The following is an 18948-nucleotide window of genomic DNA, read 5'->3' as shown; positions in this document are numbered from 1 at the left end:
AGCACTCTCTGGGTACACCAACGGAGAAGAAAATTTCCCAATAAGTACTGAAAGTGAGGCAGGATGAGTACACCAATGGAGAAGAAAATTTCCCAATAAGTACTGAAAGTAAGGCAGGATGAGTACACCAATGGAGAAGAAAATTTCCCAATAAGTACTGAAAGTAAGGCAGGATGGATGTCTAATCTATCAGATTCTGATGTTACCAACGTTAGACACATATGATGACTCAGAGAAACTAGCTTAGAGTTAAACTGCATTCTAAGATTAATTAACAGCTTTCAAACTTTCTTCCTCTTCAGCCTGAATATGCCAATATTTGCTTTTGGTACATTCCACCAAGCCTCAGACAGATGGAAGAAGGACCTGAATTCTGGGCAAAACTTCATTTGGTGAGTAATAAGCACATCACATCTTTCCTTCCAATGAAATAGATCCAATGCCCATTGTCTATTGAGCCTGTAAATAATTCCAGACTGGCAAGATCTTCTTGAAGTTCTAGAGAGGTGGTTCTTAGTATATTAAAAGCTAAGCACACGCCAAACAGTTGTAAGCATTGTTTACATTTGACCAGCCAACACACTTGACACACACACACACACACACACACACACACACACACAAAATAATTGTGCTGTTTGCAAAATGGTTGTAGAATTTATACGAAGTTCTAATTCTCGGTGCGCTTCAGAGCATGTGATCTGGCAATGGCTAATGTCATATGATGAAATGCTTCTTTCTTCATCTCCACTGGTGCTTGTCTGTGACTGTTTGAATCACCTCACTAGAAGGTAACCTTAAAGTCTAAATCTGCTCCCCTTTGTGAATGTGAGACTTTCTGTTCTTTCTGTCAACAAAGACCCTGCATCTTTTGCCCAAGGGACTAACGTGATAAAAAAGAAAGAGATGCCAGCAATGAACATCAGCTCACCATCTAACTGAATATGCTGCCGGGAACCTTCACACACAGCTTGGGAGGGCTGGCCATCCAGAGTGAGGAGAGGCCTCGGACGCTGGGGACTTCTTGTGTCCCTCCTGCCCCTCCTCCAGCATGGCCCTGCCAGGGAGCATCCTCCTCCTAACTCACATTCCCAAGAACTCTGAAGTCTCCCAAGTCGACCTTCCATGACCCCACCTCCCTGCTGCATGGACGGAGTGCAGATTGAATTGAATGAGCATCCCCTGAGCACTCTGTGCCCATCATGTAAAGGGCAAGTTCTTGGGTCCCGTCATGTCAGGAGCCCTGTATCCCTGTATCCCCTGCCTGCTCCTTCTCCAGCACAGTGAGCTAGCTATATGGGCCTGGCAGTAACAGCTACTATATACAAACCCCTCTCAGCCCTCAGTGGGGAAATAAATGATAGTTTTAACAGCTTTGATAGACGGTATCCCTTCTCCTTGCCCTCTAGAAGAAAAGGGCGAACTTTCCAATCAGGTGCTCGCCATGCTTGGCCCAGGAGATACACACGTAAGGGACTTGGTCCCCATCCTGGGAATCTTGTATTCTAGGAGACAGGCAAGTAAAGAGATCATCACAAGGGGACTCACAGGTGCCTAGAGGGAGAGAAACCCTATAAAGGCAGAGAGAAAGGATATCACCCTAGTGTCTGTGACAGAAGATCGGAATCTTGAATAGTAAGTAGCTGCCAGTCAGGCAGTTGCAGGAAGAATCACAGCGTGCTGGCCCAGAGGCTCGAGAGAGGAGGGCGTGGTAGGAGACCAACAGAGTGGGGTGGGGGGCGGTGCAGAGGGTAGGATGAGTGCCGTGCGCAGATGGAGGCCCGTCTCCCACAGCGAGGTGCTTGGAATTTGTGCCTCGTCAGATGGAGGTGGGACGATCATGACCTTTAAGCCACAGCCGCCTGGATCCTTACCTGCAGCATCTTCTTTTGCCTTGGGTCACTTTCTGTTTATTCGTGGCTCATTTATTCTCCTGCAAGGTAGCACAGCACATACCCAGTATAGAAATACTCTACTGCTCCTTGAACCTGCGATCAGGTCGCAGAGATAGGGAGAGATGGACAGAGTTACCTGTGCCTTTGCCTAGATAAGCCCTCCATGGGCCATTTCAGGCAGGGTCTGGCTTGCCTTTCATATGTCATACAGTGCAAATGAGAAAGTACTAAAAAATACATTTCAGACGGTAAGTGACTCAAAAAGAAACAAGAGCTTAATGGTGTGAGAATTTAATTGTGATGTTTCCAGGGACATTTTTGGCTTTGATGGAATGCATCAGGCGTTGTTTGGCGATGTGGGGGATAATTGCTAACAGCTGAGAAAAATATGGTGGCCATTCTGTCTTTCTGATTGTTAAGAAAAGCACACGAGAAGGTGATGTTCATCTTTTATGGACCATTGCACGGACATGGATCAGGACAACTAAATAGTTCCTTTTATGTTTGGGGATACTGTGGCCTCACTCTTCCTTTGTTTAAAGAAGTGTTTACATGATCTAATCTCAGAAAATTTGAAATCAAGATTGGTATGTAAGTTAAAATCAGATAAGTCAGCACATAATACAGTTTTAATCTTAACTGGAAATTGAATATGAATCGGGGCTGTCTCTTCTCCCTGCAGTTTTTTCCAGCATTTGTGCTCTCATGACTAACGTCCGTGAATCTCCATCCTTTCATTTTGGGAACGCTTTTCTGCTGGTTAGAACCTTGGGGCCCTGGCTCAGTCTGGTATCATCCGATTCTAATTGTTCTGGTTTCTTCTGACTCATAAACACGTATGTTGCAGGTGAATCATCATGGGTGCCCAGTCTAAGTTCCCTTTTAGCCTCTCTCGGTGTGGAAGCGTGTGCGTGGATTCGGCAAGGCAGGGAGGCATATGTATCTATTGATGATCTATGCGATTTCACGCTTACTGTAGTATGAGAATGCAAGCGCGTGATTTATAACCTAGAGCGTACTTAAAGCACACTTGAAATTTGTTTCAGGGTTTATCTTGGTTGGAGAATCACAAACAAATAAATAAGCCAAATAAGGCTTTGCCCGCCTGCCTCAGACTCGTGTCAGATGGAGCTGTCAGGGTTCAGAATCAATGGTGTGAGAAGCCTTCCCTCTGGCAGGAGGAGGGGAGGAAGACTGTTTGGTAATGAATCTGGAGTTGAGTGTGTGTGTCTGTGTGCGCTCATGTACACATGTGAGACTTGTTGAGAACACAGTCACTCTCCTGCTGCTGTGGCAGCCCCTCCCGCACCCTGCGCATCCACTGGGTTCCAGACTCCTTTTTAAGTTGCCCTCCGTTAGAGCTATTTTTCTTATTTTTTTTTCCAGACGTTGCGGCCTTCTAGGTCTTCATCAGTTCCCCAAGCAGATTGTTCCTCCATCTTTTCTGGTCTCTGTCCCCTGTTTATTTTTTCTTCTCTCCACACAGTCATACCTGCTGCCCTGTTTTACCTCCTCATTTTCCTCCTGAAGGCCTCTGAATGCTTTCCTTGTTCTTCTAGTCACAGCTTTCCACCCGATCGACCACCAACTACTGTTTATAATAAATTCTGTTGATGCTCTCTTTATTCTCTGAAGATGAAACCAATAGAAAATAAGGCCTACCTACATGGAATTTTGTAAAAGGTAGCAGAAGGTGTTACTGGTCATATGAAGGAATAATAACCTTTAGAGATATGTATTTTATTACATAAACATTTGGTACAACAAGATTAGAAGACATGAGGAAGTGATAAGATCCTTATATATCCTCTTAGAATCACCATGAATATGACTCTTAAAAGTTGTTGCTGATACAAATAATAGGAATGGGGTGATGATATTAAAGACATAATTTTCTTTTTTTCTCTTTTTTTAAATTTTCACTTTTTGGCTGTGCTGTGCGGCATGTGGGATCTTAGTTTCCTGATCAGGGATTGAACCCATGCCCGCTGCACTGGAAGCAGAGTCTCACCCAGTGGGCCACTGGGGAAAGCCCCATAATTTTTAAAACAAGACACACACCTCCTGGTAAAGCATTGAAGAAAACATTTCCCCTTGATTTACATGATAGTAGAAAACTTAGTGATTTTTTTAAAACTGGCATAGAATAGTTTGCATTTGCTTGTGAAACAGGTTCCGGTAACTATAATCAGGCTCCTGGGCTCCTGTATTTCCAGCAGGACGTTTGAAAGTCCTGCAGGATGTGGGGCAGCTTTTTCTGGCTCAGGACCACTCTGCACAGGGCAGGGCAGCTGGCATCTGGGTGCCCAAGCTACTGAATACCAGTAGCAACCCCCAAATATCAAGAAAACCAAAAGCATCTGCCTGACTTCCCAGAATATTCCCTGGAGGTGTAGTACCGTTCCCCTGAGAATGACTGATCCACAGGGTACAATCTAGTCCATTTTGCCTGGCCTCCAAAGGTCTGGCATTAAAATAGCAAGACATTTGTAAAAACTTCAATATTCAGCTATAGGGAATTGGTTCAAATATAGTATGCAATTTATATGCAAATTTGTAGTGTATAGATTATTAAAATTTTGTTCCAGAATAACATATTCATAATTTGTTATTAACCAGAAAGATAAGTTATAGAACAGTCACTATAGCATGATGCGGGAGAAGGCAATGGCACCCCACTCCAGTACCCTTGCCTGAAAAATCCATGGACGGAGGAGCCTGGTAGGCTGCAGTCCATGGGGTCGCTAAGAGTCGGACACGACTGAGTGACTTCACTTTCACTTTTCACTTTCATGCATTGGAGAAGGAAATGGCAACCCACTCCAGTGTTCTTGCCTGGAGAATCCCAGGGATGGGGGAGCCTGGTGGGCTGCCGTCTGTGGAGTCGCACAGAGTCGGACACGACTGAAGCGACTTAGCACCAGCAGCAGCAGCAGCATGATGTGAATTTTGAAAAATTACTGTTTGTATGTGTGTGCTCAATCACTCAGTTGTGTCTGACTCTTTGCAATGCCCATGCAGTGTAGCCTGCCAGGCTCCTCAGTCCATGGAGTTTTCCAGGTGAGAATACTTGAATGGGTTGACATTTCTTCCTCCAGAGGATCTTCCTGACCCAGGAACCAAACTTGCATCTCTTGCTTTGGCAGGTGGATTCTTTGCCACTAGTGCCACCTGGAAAGCCCATAGTTTGTATAGACATAGATACTCACGTACATATGAAATATTGTTTATGTGGGTAGGGAAGCGGCAGACGATAGACACCAAACTACTTTAGACATAGTTACAGGTGATTTTCCCTTTCCTTTCTATTCCTCTGTGATATCTTAATTTCTTTAATGTATATTGCTTTTGTGAAGGTAATAGGAATGACAGCAACAATAATAGCAAACCAAAGTATAGACCCAGTGAAGGCAGAGAGGTTCTTGAGTGTCATCCGGACAAAGGCTATCCAAGCTTTGACCACAATCTTGTAACAGTTAGAAAAAAAATTTTTAATTGAGTCTTTACCCCAATATGTGTTAGTTGTTTTAAAATCATCTACATGTATTAATTTTTTAAAATTTCCCTTTATTTATTTGGCCACATCAGGTCTCAGTTGCGGCACTCAAGATCTACTGGCGCGTGGGCTCTCTAGTTGTGGATTGCCGGCTTAATTAGTCTGCGGCATGTGGCATCTTAGTTCCCGACCAGGGATCAGACCCACATCCCCTGCATTGCAAGGTGGGCCACCAGGAAAGTCCCCTGCATGTATTCATTTTAAAAATGGTATGTACATTTAAATAATACACAAAATAAGTATTGGGCTTCCCTAGTGGCTCAGCTGCTAAAGAATCCACCTGCAATGTGGGAGACCAGGGTTCGATCCCTGGGTTGGGAAGATCCCCTGGAGAAGGGAAAGGCTACCCACTCCAGTATTCTGGCCTGGAAAATTCCATGAACTGTATAGTCTGTGGGGTCCCAAAGAGTCGGACACAACTGAGTGACTTTCACAATTGTCACAGAGCAAATAAGTGTTTTTAGGAATGGACTTAAAATGTTTAATTACTCAGAGATGCTCTAATCTTGTCTTCTTATACCAAAGGGACTGTCTTGTTTGGAGACCATGACTATGCCACAGTCAATCAATTAGTGTGCAAACATTTGTGTTCCCTGCCTGCTTCTCTTTTTCTTCCTCTCATCTCCTTGCTGAAACACCCACCATCTGCACTGATTTCAGGTTCAGAGACAGTGCCCCTGGGTCCAGAGCGAGAGCTTCAGCAGGCCGCCCAGGGCTTCTAAAGGCTGCCTGCTCTGTGGTCAAGAACACATCGCTCCCTAAGGCGACTTTATTTCTTCTCACTCGGTGACTGGGTGGGAGGGGCAGGGGAGCTGGGGAGAGGGAACAGAGAGAAAGCTGAAGCCATAAGGCCCGGGGAGTGTAACTGAAGCTCGGTCAGCTTGTTTTATCTCGTCATCACTCAGTGTTCCGATGCAGAAGGCTTCCTCCTCGGTTGCCGTCTCTTCAACAGCTCTGCGTTCCACCACCATAATTCACATTCTTAAAGGTAATCAATAAAGTGTGTTTTGTAATCAGGAATGGTCATTTCAACATTTTTTTTCATTCACAGACCTGCAGATTTGTGACTAATGTTTGACATTTATAACAGGCTCCTTTCTCCTCAACAGTCAGTCAGATCAGTCGCTCAGTCATGTCCTACTCTTTGCGACCCCATGAACCGCAGCACGCCAGGCCTTCCTGTCCATCACCAACCCCCAGAGTTCACCCAAACTTATGTCCATTGAGTTGGTGATGCCATCCAACTATCTCATCCTCTGTCGTCCCCTTCTCCTGCCCTCAATCTTTCCCAGCACCAGGGTCTTTTCAAATGAGTCAGCTGTTCGCATCAGGTGGCCAAAGTATTGAAGTTTCACCTTCAACATCAGTCCTTCCAATGAACACCCAGGACTGATCTCCTTTAGGATGGACTGGCTGTATCTCCTTGCAGTCCAAGGGACTTTCAAGAGTCTTCTCCAACACCACTGTTTAAAAGCACCAATTCTTCGGTGCTCAGCTTTCTTTATAGTCCAACTCTCACATCCATATATGACTACTGGAAAAACCATAGACTTGACTAGACAGAACTTTGTTGACAAAGTAATGTCTCTGCTTTTGAATATGCTGTCTAGGTTGGTTATAACTTTCCTTCCAAGGAGTAACATCTTTCCATTTCATGGCTGCAATCACCATCTGCAGTGATTTTGGAGCCCAGAGAAATAAAGTCAGCCACTGTTTCTACTGTTTCCCCATCTATTTGCCATGAAGTGATGGGACTGGATGCCATGATCTTAGTTTTCTGAATGTTGAGCTTTAAGCCAACTTTCTCACTCTCCTCTTTCACTTTCATCAAGAGGCTCTTTAGTTCATCTTCACTTTCTGCCGTAAGGGTGGTGTCATCTGTATATCTGAGGTTATTGATATTTCTCCCTGGAATCGGGATTGCTGATTGCAGCATTTCTCATGATGTACTCTGCATAGAAGTTAAAGAAGCAGGGTGACAATATACAGCCTTGACGTACTCCTTTTCCTATTTGGAACCAGTCTGTTGTTCCATGTCCAATTCTAACTGTTGCTTCTTGACCTGCATACAGGTTTCTCAAGAGGCAGGTCAGGTGGTCTGGTATTCCCATTTCTTTCAGAATTTTCCAGTTTATTGTGACCCATATAGTCAAAGGCTTTGGCATAGTCAATAAAGCAGAAATAGATGTTTTTCTGGAACTCTCTTGCTTTTTCCATGATCCAGCAGATGTTGGCAATTTGATTTCTGGTTGAAGACTAAATCGTTTAGAACCTGCTTGATGGCTTTGTTGTTTTATTGCTTATTTGGTGGTATAGCTTGATATGGGACTCTGGGTATCTTTGGAGGGAATCTCCTGTTCTCCCTGGTCGGTTTCCGATGAACAGCAGTTGAGACACGAACACCGGGGAGGGTCGTGTGCTTCCAAGCACACCCACTCCCGGGTCTGCGGCAGGGAGGGCCTCAGTGCCCTGGCTGTGCTTCACTCGCTTCCTCTGTGGGTGTGCGTTCACACGAGTGCATATGAGTCCGTACACGTTTTTAAGTCTTCTGTGTATTTTGGGGACTTGATTTTGATTTTCTTTTCCTCGTCCTCTGTGACATTGGCTTATCAATAACTCATTTTTTGACTGTGGACTAAAAACCCCTAAAACCCCCATGCTTTTCTTTAAAACCATGACAGTGTTTGTTTTTTTTCCAAACATGAGATTCTTTTTTAACCCTGTGATACAGAAATTATAACATCTTCAGAAATCCTGTTTGCTAGTGGATATTCTCCATTTTAAAGCCAAACTTTAAAAATCATATTTAAGAATATTCTAATATAGAAGGAAGAAGGAAATAGCAACCCACTCCAGTATTCTTGCCTGGAGAATCTCAGGGACAGAGGAGCCTGGTGGGCTGCCATCTATGGGGTTGCACAGAATTGGACGCGACTGAAGCGACTTAGCAGCAGCAGCTAATATAGAAGTGTCTTGAAAAGAAAGTGAAAGTCGCTCAGTCGTGTCTGACTCTTCGCGACCCCATGGACTATACAGTCCATGGAATTCTCCAGGCCAGAATACTGGAGTGGGTAGCCTTTCCCTTCTCCAGGGGATCTTCCCAACCCAGGGATCAAACCCAGGTCTCCCACATTGCAGGTGGATTCTTTACCAGCTAAACCACCAGGGAAGCCCAAGAATACTGGAGTGGGTAGCCTTTCCCTTCTCCAGCAGATCTTCCCGACCTAGGAATCGAACCAGGGTCTCCTGCATTACAGGCGGCTTCTTTACCAGCTGAGCCATGAGGGAAGCCGAAAATATTTCCTAGTGTAACTTGAGATGGCGTCCTCCTGATGATGGCTGGGATGTCAATTTTGAAAATACTCTATTATGTCTTGCCTGCGTGCCTGCTTAGCTGCTCAATCATGTCCGAGTATTTGCGACACTTTGAACTATAGACCACCAGGCCCCTCTGTCCATGGAATTTTCCAGGCAAGAACACTGGAGCAGGATGCCATTTCCTCCTCCAGGGGATTTTTCCTGACCCAGGGATTGAATTTACATCTCCCCCGTGTCTCCTGCATTGGGAGGTGGGTTCACATGCTGAGCCATCGGGGACAGATACTATATCCTCTTTCCCCAAACTATTAAGACCAGAGATAAAATGCTCTTCTCTTAGGTATTCTCTCAGGGAAAGATGTTATTTTGTACAATCTGCCAGATACTCTGTTAGTTGTAAGCAGTTTCTTCGGGGTCGTCAGGGGTCAAGGAGCCCCTTAGTCCCTTGCATGCAGCTTCTTCAGAGTCAGCCCGGGAGGCTGGCTGGCCCTTCTGCAGGAGGAGGGGGGTGCTTCGTTGGGCCGCTTTGATGCCCATCTCTTTTCCCTGTGTTTCCTCATGGTCTTTCTGAGTAGCTCTCCTTTGTTGGGTCAATACAGTTTCAAGCAGTTAAAGGTTCACACGGCTGCATGTTGGGGATGTGTGTATAAAGGGGAGGTTCACACGAATTGTCCTTTGTGTTCAGTAACACTTTTCAACATGTAGGATACATTTGTCAAATTAGTGTTGTTAATTTATTTCATATATTCCTTTCTGGTCTTTAAGCATTATTTTCAGACATATAGGGAAGAGTTTCCCCAGATTGTTACTTGAACCACACCCCCCCTCAAGAAAGCCAAACAAGTCTAGATGTTCTCAGTAAAAAATTATCATTTTCTTTCCTTTATTTTTGTCTGCTAAGTTTAACAGTCTCTCATGTTTCTGTTAGACTTTTCTAACTGTGCAAGAAGTTCTGAGCTTTTAATGATCTGTTGCAAATTTAAGTTCAGAAAAATGAAGCCGGTGTCCCTAAAGGCTAGGGCTGAGCCCGTGGACCCGAGGTCAGGACAGGGCTGTGTCTCAGAGAAGAATGTCCGTGGGCGTGGCCTCTGGCAGCTCACTCACTGCAGCACACACTTGTCCCCGTGTGACTGGCTGATCCATCAGGATAGCAGTGACGGGAAATGAGGCCAGAGAACAGAGCCGCAGCCACGTTTCCCAAATCCCTGTTGGTGCCTCGGGTTTGGTCTTCGGCACACAGTCATACATACTGTCTGTGTGAAGCTGGGCGGATGACTGGCCTGGTCTGTAACATCTGCAGATGAAACAAGTCGGTCACTTAAACACAGCAGTTTCTTTACTGTGCTCAGATCTTCAGGCTTGTCTGAAATAATCCTGAATCTCCAGATCCATCACGCTGAGCCCTGAAGAACTGAAGACGCTGTTAGTTTCATGGAACGCTTACCGCTGTGTCCTGAGTATAACGTCATTTAGTCCACTCAGTCAGGAGTTGCAAACCTAAAACCTGTAGCGGTGAGCCAGCAGCACACAGGAAGGAAGAAGACGGGGATGGTACCGCAGGGAGTGGTGAGGGCTGTGGCCAGCTGGCAGGGAGCGCTGGTTCCAGGTGCCTGGCGCAGCCTCTGCTCAGTCCCTAGGGATGGCTGCCATGGGGATGCAGACTTGGCTTTCCAGGCCCCCTTATTTTTTTTAAGAGATTCTAGATTTATAGAAACTTATGTAAACTGGCCTTTGCTTTTTTTTTAATTTTTATTTTTACTTTATTTTACTTTATAATACTGTATTGTTTTTGCCATACATTGACATGAATCTGCCACGGGTGTACATGAGTTCCCAATCCTGAACCCCCCTCCCACCTCCCACGCTGTATCATCTCTCTGGATCATCCCCATGCACCAGCCCCAAGCATCCTGTATCCTGTATCGAACATAGACTGGCGATTCATTTCTTACATGACAGTATACATGTTTCAGTGCCATTCTCCCAAATCATCGCACCCTCTCCCTCTCCCTCAGAGTCCAAAAGTCCGTTATACACATCTGTGTCTTTTTTCCTGTCTTGCATACAGGGTCGTCATTGCCATCTTCCTAAATTCCATATATGTGTGTTAGTATGCTGTATTGGTGTTTTTCTTTCTGGCTTACTTCACTCTGTATAATTGGCTCCAGTTTCATCCATCTCATTAGAACTGATTCAAATGTATTCTTTTTAATGGCTGAGTAATACTCCATCGTGTATATGTACCACAGCTTTCTTATCCCTTCATCTGCTGATGGACATCTAGGTTGCTTCATGTCCTGGCTATTATAAACAGTGCTGCGATGAACATTGGGGTGCATGTGTCTCTTTCAATTCTGGTTTCCTCACTGTGTATGCCCAGCAGTGGGATTGCTGGATCATACGGCATAGGCAAAACACTCTCCGACATACATCACAGCAGGATCCTCTATGATCTACCTCCCAGAATACTGGAAATAAAAGCAAAAATAAACAAATGGGATCTAATTAAAATTAAAAGCTTCTGCACAACAAAGGAAACTATAAGCAAGGTGAAAAGACAGCCTTCTGAATGGGAGAAAATAATAGCAAATGAAGCAACTGACAAACAACTAATCTCAAAAATATACAAGCAACTTATGCAGCTCAATTCCAGAAAAATAAATGACCCAATCAAAAAATGGGCCAAAGAACTAAATAGACATTTCTCCAAAGAAGACATACGGATGGCTAACAAACACATGAAAAGATGCTCAACATCACTCATTATCAGAGAAATGCAAATCAAAACCACAATGAGGTACCACTTCACACCAGTCAGAATGGCTGCGATCCAAAAGTCTGCAAGCAATAAATGCTGGAGAGGGTGTGGAGAAAAGGGAACCCTCCTACACTGTTGGTGGGAATGCAAACTAGTACAGCCACTGTGGAGAACAGTGTGGAGATTCCTTAAAAAATTGTGAATAGAACTGGCCTTTGCTTTTAAATGTCGTAAGTGTTGGCAAACGGAAAATGTGTTAAGGCCAGTGGGATCTGGCCTTCAGGCTTTTAGCTTGCAACTCTTCCCTAAATCCACTAGTACCTGATCCCACATTTCCGTGTGTGTGCCACCAGAAGCTCCTTGAGATGAAGATGTGCCCCACCCTTATCTTTGCTCCCCCAGGGCAGCTAATCTGATGGCCAGTCCTGGCCCGCCATCAACTCTGAGGGATAGCTGAGTTCTGTGTCATCTGCCAGAAAAAGAAAATTCACTGTCTCATGCTGGCGGACTTGTGAGCGGGGTTTTTAAGAACTGTGGTCTTGTGGGCAGTGTGGCAGCATGCTTAGGGTATAGGTGTGTTTGCTGCTGTCGTGTTTTCAGCCGTCCCTGTCCTGAGGGGAGGCCTGCCCTCTGGACTCCGCGCTTCTCTTGGGGCTTCTGTAGTTTTGAAGACGTCTGTCTTCCTAGATTTTCTGCAAGCTTCAGCTGGCCAGAGACAAAACCCACAGAGGAAGGTGAGGACCGTGGAGGCAGAGTGGCAGGCACAGTGAAGAGGAGCAGAGAGGGGCATGGCATGCTGGAGATAAGGGCTCTGCAGAGAAGGAGGCCTTGATCCCCAGCTTCCCTCCCCTGAGAGCTCTAAGGAGGTACCTGTGTGTGTGTGTGTGTGTGTGTGTGTGTGTGTGTGTGTTTCAGGTGATTGTCTGCCCATTCCTAAAAAGTCACAGCCTATCAGGGGACCATGTTGGTTCAAACCATAAGCCTTTCACATACTGAACCAAAGACCAAATGTCAGCCCTGACTGAGACTCCCCCAAGAATCTCTGCTGGACCCTGCGAGGCTGCGGGAGCCGTGATGATGACTGAATTGACTTTCAACCTGAACTAGTAGGATGACAGCTTGAGGTTGGATTTAATTTTATGTAAAGGCTGTGAAGCACTGTGACATTTCTTGTACACCTGAGCGAAATTCATACCCACTACACACCCATTAAGGAAATTGCTCGGGACTTGATGCAGTATTTACTGTTGCAAAACAGCGAATGGACCCTGTGCTGAAAGAAAAATAGATATATATTTTTTTGCATGTTCTGTTTGAAGTCCCTTTGCCAGTACCAAACTTGCCCCCTGGTGGCACTTCTGTGCATTTTTCCTTTCCTAGCTGGGAAGTGAAACTAAAAGCTGGCTGCTATAAAAGGTTATAGAATTATAGCACCGCTGATATCAAGGGCACAGGGTCCTGCCAAATCAAGGACAGCTTACCTAGGTGAGGAATTCTCGTACAATAAAGTTGACCCTTGAGCCTCCACTTCAAGCATGTGCCTGTAGCTCTTCGTCTTCCCGTCTGTGCTTACGTTGGCAGACGTCTGCTGTCGGACTTCAGCCCCCCTGCACTCTCACCACGCACTCCCCTCTCCTCTGCTCCCAGCCTTCCTCTCCTTGCTTCTCTCTCTCTCTTTCTCACATGTTCCTCCTTCTTTTTTCTCTAATATATTGCTCCCCTCCAATGGTGAGCTCATCCAGGCTCTAACAACCTTAAAGGAAATCATTTTATGATTTGCTCTTCATACTGTTTCCCTCTCAGGATAGCTACCTGTCTCTCTCCATCCTTTTGGACTAAAATTCTGAAAAGCTTAAAGTGTCTCACCTTGTGTAATAGTGTGTGTCACAGTTTATAAAACCATTCCCATAATCTGTGATGTTCAGGTGGTTTACAGCATTTTCCCCTTGTGGGCGATAATGAATGACCGTCTCCAGGCTCAATCTGCTTTTGCTTTTATTATTTCCGGAAGATAAAAGGGCTCAGTATGTAATTGCTGATTGTGGAAATCACTGTGGTTTGGAGCCTGACTCCAGCTGTGTGTTGTGATACTGAGTTTTAAGAAGGTCGCACCCACCAGTAAGCAACCAGTGCTCAGCCTTCCATTCAAGTGAGGCAACCTGTGTGTTGTCTGCTTGAGGGGAATGTTGCTTAGGAAGGTAAAAACTCCCATCTTAAGTTTGTTTTCCTTTTATTGTTTTAATCGTTGGTGGACTGAGCCATTTTCTATTTTTTCTTTACCTATGGTGCTTCTCTGTGTATCCATTATTTTTTCCTTATATTACATATTTATATTTGGAGATCTGATGTTTTCCTTATAAATTTGAATGAGGGTATATAGAGTTTGAGTTTAAAAGCCCTTTTTGTCAGATGGAATGCAAATAATGCCTCAGTATAATGTCCTTTTTATTTTAGTCTTGCTGTTTTCTCATTGTACAGAAGTTTTAAATTTTTTATGTATTCAAATCTGTCAGTCCTTCCCTTCATGATTTATTCCACTGCTTCAAAGCTGAAGTTACTGTTCCTTCCCAAATCTGATAAATATTCTATTCCATCTCCTGCTGGTTTTTCTGTCATTCAATTATTTTTTATTTGTATTTAACTCCTTAACCCATGCAGAGGCTATTTTTATGTACAGTAGAAAGTATATATCTAACCTGATCAGCTCCCCAAATTATTATCTAGTTATTTCAATTTGATTTATTAAATAATTCTTTCTAGCACATTTTGTTATGGGAAGCTCGTGTTATCATGTGTCACATTTTTTAAAAACAAATTTTCTATTTCTGGATCTTCCAATCTGTTCTATTGATCCATGTTTCTGTTTTTGTTCCAGGAACAAAAGGTTTTAAATGGTGTTGCTTTATAATGAGTTCTCAAGGCTGCTAAAATGCTACCCTTCTGGATGTTTTTAAAAGAACAGTTTTTAATATAATATTTAAAACTTTGTGTACGTCTCGTAGAACTTTTTTTTTTTTCAGGTATCATGTTAAGATTTTTATTGGAGTTTATAATCACCAGATCTGGAGTTAAATAAATAACACCCTTGTTGCCTGCTGGCTGTGTAACCAGAGACAAGCTGCTTAAAGTCCCTTTACCTCCTCTTTCCCTTCAATAGCATGGGGATAATAAAAAGCACATACCAACAAAAAAAACGCAAAAAAAAAAAAAAAAGCACATACCATAAGGGTTTTGATAGGGTTGGCATCACTCGGGTACAGTGTCCGGCACAAAGTCGGTGTTCATTAAATACTACCTTTCATTATTATTAATCTTGTTTCCCCATGTTTGAAGGGCTGTATGAGCCTTAAACACTTTCTTCATGTCTTCTTTCTTGTCCCCCGCCCCCAGATTACCTTCAATACCATTATAACAGTGAACTTTCTAAAATGCAAACCTGATCATGTCACTGCTTAGCTTTCCCTTTGTCCCAGAGGAGAGAGTCCACAGTCATTTAGGGCCTGCGGAGATCTGATTTAATTCAGCCTCCTGCTCACCATCTTCACGTGCGATCTCCTCCTGGAGGCTCCAGAGATACTGTACCTGTTTCCTTCTGTGAAGGAACATGGTTATGACCTAGTCTTCTCCTAGCCTCAATGCAGCTTTCAGCCTAGTAGATAGGGAATTTGGGGGTCTGAGTCAACCTCCAATTAAGCTGTCAAACCCCAACTTGCCCTGAGAGCACTTCCTGAGTGGCTCAAGCGCTTTAGCGGAGCATGAGTACCCTTTCCATATGGGGTGCCCTTGGTGACTGTTGGTAAAGAGGAGGAGACGCAGCTTTGATCCCTGAGTCAAGAAGATCCCCTGGAGAAGGGAATGGCAACCCACTCCAGTATTCTCGGCTGGTGACAGTCCATGAGGTTGCACGAGTCGGACATGATTTAGCGGCTAACCCACCACTACCACCCTTTCCATATACTCCTGTGATGTCTTTGCTACCCTGTCTTGGCAGTTACTGTGAGACAGCAACATGTGGGGCAGGGAGTGGAAAAGACAGCAACAGGCAGGGAAGAGGACTGCAGGCAGTCAGGAGTCACCTGTTGGAGGAAATAGCTGATGGATTTTAGCACAAGGAAGAAAGATGCATTGACAATCCCTGTGATCAGCAAAGATTCACTTATTTGTGTTGATGACACTGTTGATGGAAAGGGAGGTGAAGAAAGTGGCAGGGTGTCCCACTGGGGTTAGCCATATTCGAGTTTTCACAGCCTATGCCAGGCTAGTATAGGGCCCAGCCAAAAGCAAAAATAGAGAGCCCTTTGTTCCAGAATTATCAGAAATTTCAAGATAGTGACCGCAGAGCCTTAGACCAAGCACGAGGCTCTTCCACACCCAGGGTCCTTTGCAGCTGCATGTTGCACACGTGTGAACCCGTCCTAGTGATCACCTACACTCGTATGGTGTCTCCAATAAGAGGGCATTACTAGTGCTGCGCCTTTGCGTTATCTCACAATGCTGCTGACATGCACCAGACGCTCAATAAATGAATGAGTCGGCGAGCAGAGACGTGACCTGATAGGTTGCCCTGTGGGTGACTGGCTCACATGCTTATAGTGGTTTCCTAGAGACATGAGTTGTTCTTATCTTTCTTGCCCATCAGCTCACCCATAGACATTTTAAAATCTGTGACTGCTTATTCTCAACTGATTTGGTTGGTCCAGAGTGACACTCTGGGATTGTCTGTTGTATCTGGCTTCTGACATGCAGGAAGGTCTGGGAACCATCACATCTCACGAATGATCTGTGTGGGGGATTCTCGGGACAAGGGCAGCTTGGTAAGGAAGACACTTGGGAATTGGAGGAGGCCAATCATCTGTCTCCGTGGGAATCCAGCAGGCTGGTCTTGTGGTTGTCTAGTTGTCTTCGGTTGGCCAAATAATCATTAGTTCAGAATGCAAAAAAAAAAAAAAAAAAAAACACATTTTTTGGAAGTCATGATGTTTAAAGTGTGACTTCAGATGGCTCTCTTAATTTTAGTTCAGACTTTTCCTACTATCTCTCTTTGAATCATGCTCTGCTTCCTATGGAAATATCCCCTTATCTAGAAGGTCTTAAAAATGATAGCACCCCACTGTTTGGGGGAGGGGCAGGGGTAATTCAAATGCTAGAAATACAGCAGCAGAGCTTGCTTTAGACTGTAATGCCTCCTATCTGACTCAGAATGGAGGCTTTCGGCCGACAGCCTGGGGGGCTGCTTTTCCAGGTGGTACTGCAGTGGATCTTGTAGTAGGGAATTGGCTCTTCCTCATATCTTTCGTGTGCGTTAACAATGCTTCAGCGTAAAAAGACAATCAGGGAGCCAGAATTTGCTTTGGAATCTGCCCATTCATTCAGAAAGCATATCTAGCACCTACCACGTGGCAGATTCTCTTCTAGGTGCTTGGAGCGCATCTCTGTTGTTGAGTAACTTCTCTAATACAATGTTGATCAGAGCTTGGAAACATTGTAACTAGAGGCTGAGTTTTTATGAAGGATAACAGGAAAGATTTTAAAAATTAAAACTGAATCATTCCTCAGTTTTTACAAATAAAGGTTTAGCTTGGTTTTTAGTTTATAATGCAGTGGTCCTGCAGTTCTGTTGTTCTGACAGGCATACATTACATTGTAAGTATAATCTAACATAAATTTTGCAAAGCTGAGTTATGATTTCTATTATACTCTGAACATCAGAATCTATCAGCTCATGTCTTGGAAACTATTTTCCAAGATGGATACTGTGTATCTTCTTATAGTCTGAACAAAGAAAATAACTTGAATCTAAAATCTTATAATATAATTCTATTAAGAAATTTTCTCCCCTTTTATATCTTCATTTATTACTTAAGAGAACTAAATTTTGAAAGTTTCTTAAAGCCGTTTATTTATGCTTTGGTATGAAGTTTAAATATAAAACAGCTTCACTATGTAAAATGCAAACTTACCTCTTTGTAAAATACTGTTATTAAATTTTTCTATGCTATTATCATAAAATTCAGTACTCTTGCCTGGAAAATCCCATGGACGTAGGAGCCTGTCGGCTGCAGTCCATGGGGTCGCTAAGAGTCGGGCACGACTGAGCGACTTCACTTTCACTTTTCACTTTCATGCACTGGAGAAGGAAATGGCAACCCACTCCAGTGTTCTTGCCTGGAGAATCCCAGGGACGGGGGAGCCTGGTGGGCTGCCATCTATGGGGTCGCACAGAGTCGGACACGACTGAAGTGACTTAGCAGCAGCAGCAGCAGCATATTAAATAAACATTTTATGGCCTGAGAGCCCCATTCAGATATTTAAAGTTAGATAATGAGAACACCCTGCAATATTTTGGTTCTTTTTGTTAGAAAAAAATCAATGGAAAGATAGTTTCTTTTGTATTACAAAGCCATATTTTCTAAATTTAGATTGCCATATTCTACATCATTTCAAAAAAAGATATTTTCTGATACTTGTACATTTTTTCACTTTGTAGATGTACTAACTTTGTTATATAATTTTTAAATTTCTGGTCAAAAGCTGACTAAAGATTTTATATGTATATATACATATAAAGGAGGCTTCCCCAGTAGCTCAGTGATAAAGAATCTGCCTGCAATGCAGGAGATGTGGGTTCTATCCCTGGACCAGGAAGATCCCTGGAGGAGGGTATGGCAACTCACTCCAGTATTCTTGCCTGGAGAATCCCATGGACAGAGGAGCCTAATAGGCTAACGTTCATAGAGCTGTAAAGAGTTGGACACTACTGAGCAACTTAGCACACAGGCATACGCATAAGCACCCATATGAATATGCACATACAGACACAGATATATGTGTATAATATATCTCTTTATATATAATCTTAATGTGTGTATATACATTTATTTATATATGCACACTTAGATTTTTAATAGAAGTCAGACGGTAGAAAGTCTGTTTAAAAAACCGTTTATAAAAATATGTTTGTTAAATTTCTAATCTCTGATTTTGGAGGTAAGCTTGTTGCACTGGAGAACTCAGATCTATATGTTATGTATTTTTTCAAGTCATGGCAGTTCAGAAAAATCACACGGAAACTTCGACTGTAGCCTTCCAAAGGAATATTGTATTGAGGCGCTGGGTGAACCAGAAGCTGTTTTAGGCCTATTTCCTCACTCCTCTTTTCCTGCATAGGTAATTGCCCCAGAGTCTCCAGCTACCCTCTGCTTCCGACACCAGCGCTGCTCCGAGCCTCTGTCCTTAGGCGTTGCGGGCTATATTTAAATGGATATTGAATCGTTGTGTTCCATCCAACTAAAGGCTTTCCCACCACCTTCTCTAGAAAATGCAGGTGCCTGAGCAGCGCCATTGGGGTGTTTGGAGACGTGGCTTCACCTTGCGCATCCGTATCTCTCACCTGTCCAGGCCACATGAGTTCCTTATGGATC

At 43.8% G+C, this 18948-nt stretch overlaps 1 protein-coding gene across 4 annotated transcripts in view; it reads left to right on the top strand.

Moving 5' to 3' along the window:
* The window catches only part of GADL1 (glutamate decarboxylase like 1), a 189313-nt gene that overhangs the window by 119340 nt on the left and 51025 nt on the right, over positions 1-18948 (top strand). For all 4 annotated transcript variants that reach the window (XM_069561229.1, XM_069561228.1, XM_069561230.1 and 1 more), the window contains one exon: positions 303-392. In XM_069561229.1, coding sequence (XP_069417330.1) covers positions 303-392 — 90 coding nt within the window. The remainder of the gene's footprint in view (positions 1-302; positions 393-18948) is intronic.

The sequence above is a fragment of the Ovis canadensis genome, chromosome 19, assembly GCF_042477335.2.
Source record: "Ovis canadensis isolate MfBH-ARS-UI-01 breed Bighorn chromosome 19, ARS-UI_OviCan_v2, whole genome shotgun sequence".
In the NCBI taxonomy this organism is placed as follows: domain Eukaryota; kingdom Metazoa; phylum Chordata; class Mammalia; order Artiodactyla; family Bovidae; genus Ovis; species Ovis canadensis.
The sequence above is the reverse complement of the archived record's forward strand: the minus strand, read 5'-3'. Positions and strand labels throughout refer to the sequence as shown.